The sequence below is a fragment of the Ctenopharyngodon idella genome, chromosome 12, assembly GCF_019924925.1.
Source record: "Ctenopharyngodon idella isolate HZGC_01 chromosome 12, HZGC01, whole genome shotgun sequence".
Lineage (NCBI taxonomy): Eukaryota > Metazoa > Chordata > Actinopteri > Cypriniformes > Xenocyprididae > Ctenopharyngodon > Ctenopharyngodon idella.
Window position 1 is genome coordinate 29,891,823 of NC_067231.1, and position 3,977 is coordinate 29,895,799.

The window sequence follows — 3,977 nt, forward strand, 5'->3', positions numbered from 1 at the left end:
GTTTACATCTCGCAATTATGACTTTTTTTTTCTTGGAATTCTGAGTTCACATCTTAGAATTCTGACTTTTTTCTCAGAATTCTGTTTACATCTCGCAATTCTGACTTTTTACTCGGAATTCTATTTTACCTCTTGCAATTATAATTTTTTTCTCTGAATCCTGAGTTTACATCTCGCAATTATGCCTATTTTTTCTCGGAATTCTGGGTCTACATCTCGCAATTATGACTTTTTTTCCTCTGAATTCTGAGTTCACATCTTGGAATTCTGACTTTTTTCTCAGAATTCTGTTTACATCTCGCAATTCTGACTTTTTTCTCTGAATTCTGATTTTATCTCTTGCAATTATAATTTTTTTCTCGGAATTCTGGGTTTACATCTCGCAATTATGACTTTTTTTCCTCGGAATTCTGAGTTCACATCTTGGAATTCTGACTTTTTTCTCGGAATTCTGAGTTTACATCTTGCAATTATGCCTATTTTTTCTCTGAATTCTGAGTTCAGATCTCGCAATTCTGACTTTTTTCTTAGAATTCTGAGTTCACAATTTTGTAATTCTGACTTTTTCTCAGAATTCTGAGTTAGCATCTCGTAATTCTGACTTTTTTCTAGGAATTCTAAGTTAAAATTACCTTTTTTTAAAAGTTGCAATTACCTTTTTTATAGTTTTATTGGATTGCATTGGAAATACGCTTCCAAACACACTGACACGCCTCATAACCGTGAGTTTGCAAGACCTGCAGCTGCTTTCTTGCAGTCTGTGTTTTGATTTCGAGACTTGTGCACTGAGGAATGACCACTATCAAGGGTGAACTTACTCAGCTTTAAAGGGTCAGAAGAGTCAACTAAATCCATGCATGAGGTGTTTGGGGAGGTTTGAGTCCGTGACCTGAACAAATCCTCAAGACAGCAAGTTTCCATAAAAGATGAGTCAGGCAGACGCCAGACTCTTCTTGTTCCTGTTCGGACAGGATGTTGACTGCTGCACACCACGGATTGTGTTTCAGCAGCTAAATTAATGACTCCTGTCATACTCTGGGTAAATTTGTGTAGTGTGACCCTCGGATAAGGACATGAGAGGGACAGACTGACATTATTAGTTTGACAAACCAGGAAAGTGAAAGTATGGTCAGTGCTGGTGGGCATGTGAATCTTACGTAAGAGCTGGAAAGATTGGAAACTACAGCCATTTGACAGTTGAACATGTCCGGAGGGCAGCAGATAATCAGTAACCTCAGATTTACACAACAGTTTGAGCACACCATTATAATGAATACTGAAGCACTGCTGGATGCAACACTGGCTGTGTCCCAAAACCTGCTGAGCAGCAAAGCTGTGATGTGAGCAGCACTTCTGAAACATCTGATGACTCAAAATACTGTCCATATTTGGAGCCATCTTCTGAAGCCAAATGCTGTACAAGCCCAAAACCTCTGTCTATGTTTGGAGAGCAACTATGATGTCCAAAAACCTTTATGCTACTATGTTGGCCAAAAATTAAAGGGGTGGTTGATTATGATTTGACTTTTTTAACTTTAGTTAGTGTGTAATGTTGCTGTTTGAGCATAAACAACATCTGCAAAGTTACAACACTCAAAGTTCAATGCAAAGAGAGATATTTTCTTTTACAGAAATCGATTTTTAATGGCTGATAGGGACTACAACAAGCTTCTTCCTGGGTTAGTGACATCACTAACCCCAAAATTTGCATAAATCCCGCCCCCGAGAACATGCAACAAAGGGGGCGAGGCCCCATGTTGGGCTGCTTTAGAGAAGAGGAAGAGTTGTTGTAGTAGAGTGTTGTTGACATGCCAGCATTTTACACCGGACTGCTTCACAAACGAGGGTCAATTCAACACAAAAGATTAACATGACGGCACATGCTAGTGGATGAGTTGAATCAACTCCACAGCAACTACATAAATTTATCCACTAACCATTCAGAAACGTCTAAAAGTTGTAACTTCTTCCTGAGTCTCTCCATCAGTGTCGACTCCGGTTTGAACAATGTAAGGCTGAACACCGTTACTGACAATCCTCATTTTGTCTGCGTGAGATTCTCCAGCTTTGTTGTTGTTGAGCGACCGAAGCGCGAGCTGTTAAAGCTTCTGGAAAGGGGGCCGGGAGCAGCAGCTCATTTGCATTTAAAGGGACACACACAAAAACGTTTGAAAATTACTGTATTGCTTGCTTAAAATGAACCCAAAATTGTTGGAAATTAACATTTATTAATATGTTTAATAAAAAAATTAACATTTATTAATAAGTTTAATGAATAATAATTTAACAATAAACATTTATTAAATTGCTTATTAATAAATGTTCACCTTTTGATTATTATTGTTGCCTCTAGTAATTATGCGTCTGATTTTTAATTTCCACCCTATTTTGGGTTCATTTTAAGCCAGACATATAGTCATTTTAAACAATAGTTGAGTTAAATAAAACTACCCAGCAGGTTGGTCAAACATTTAACCCAACCGCTGGGTTAAAACAACCCAATCACTGGATTTGTCCATTTTCAACCCAACTTGGGTTGTTTTTAACCCAGCATTTTTTAGAGTGTAATATGTCAACAAAATGGAACAAGAATTTTCAACCTAGCTTTATCCAAAGTTCAAATTTCTGCTCTGAAAATGTATGCAAATTAGTGCATATTTAATTGGATAATACCTGATTTGCATATTTAAAGTTGTAATACAAAAAATGCAATTTTTAATGTAACCAATCATCTGGGGAAGTATGGTGATATTGATTAGATGTCTTGTCTTTAATAAATGCTGCGCATGTATTTACGCACAAAAATGCTGAGACTCTGTATGCACTTTTGGCAAAGCTGCACACACTTATGATGCCCAAGGTTGGCGAGCCATTACTTACCAGTCCATCACAGTTACTGATGGCCACTGAGGCCTTCGGCATGTCCGTTACATCCCCGGTAAACACACAGTCTCCGAGCATCCGCTCTTTGGCCTGCTCCTCAAAATCCTCCTGCCACTGAACAAAAGCTCCAGGGGCCACGAGTCTCCTGTTGGCCCTCAGGCGCAAGTGCAGCTCTTTTCCAAACACCGTGACGTTGAAGAACAGCTGTTGCCCGTTCAAGGCCGTGTGAGGCGTAACGGGGGCGTCGCGCGGGACCCGTTTCCTGCCGGAAGGTGACGCTCTCGCTGAAAGCACGTGAGACACGAACCGGCCGCGCGCGTCCGTGCTGAACGGGACCATCAGACCGAATTCACTCAATTTACCGGAGAGATTCCCTGACAAAAACAAACAAGATTTTATTATTGACAGAAGATTGCATTAAAAACTTGTGTATACTTATATAAACATGAGACAAAGCGAGATACGCAAAATTAAAATAAATATTAAATGCATGAACAATTTACTAAAATAAGGGGGGAGGAATGTTTTATGAATATAAAAAGTTATAATGTTCAATGCATGCACAAATTCGTATGCATGCTCTTTCTTTCTCGCTAAACGTTCTTACTTGTGAATAACAACCAGGTGTGGAATATTACTGTTCACACTGAAAAACAAAGATAAAGACATAAATCAGCTTCTCTTACCATGAGATTTTGCAGCCTGTCTATAGTCCAGAAATAAGAGGTTTATCGTACAGTACATGAATAGATAAATATAATCCATAGCTGTGGCAGTGAGAGCCAATGCACGAGACTTTTCTTCTGGAAGTACACTGAAAACTCTCCTCCTGGACGCGTTTCATGAGGAACAGTGTGTTTGAGAAAGTTGTGAGGAACTGCAGAGCATTGCGAGTGTCACTCCAAACTCCAGACTGACGGACACGGGGAGTTTCTGCAGAGTTCTGATGGACTGAAGTGGACTGGACTCAGACGGGACAGCCCCATCACTGAGAGCTCATGACGACAGCTCGAGCAGGAGAAAAAAAGAAGACAAGACCGCCTGAAGCTCCACACACGTGGAAAAACGCGGCTTTAATGGTGAAATATGCTTTT

At 39.7% G+C, this 3,977-nt stretch overlaps 1 protein-coding gene across 1 annotated transcript; it reads right to left on the reverse strand.

The window, feature by feature from the left end:
- Positions 1 to 931: 931 nt before the first annotated feature.
- On the reverse strand, positions 932 to 3,977 carry LOC127524262 (A disintegrin and metalloproteinase with thrombospondin motifs 14). Its single transcript, XM_051915723.1, has 3 exons — positions 3,570 to 3,977; positions 2,881 to 3,257; positions 932 to 982 (listed from the first exon to the last, which is right to left on the reverse strand). Exons 1-3 carry the CDS (start codon positions 3,646 to 3,648, stop codon positions 932 to 934), a joined length of 507 nt encoding a protein of 168 aa, XP_051771683.1. The 5' UTR covers positions 3,649 to 3,977.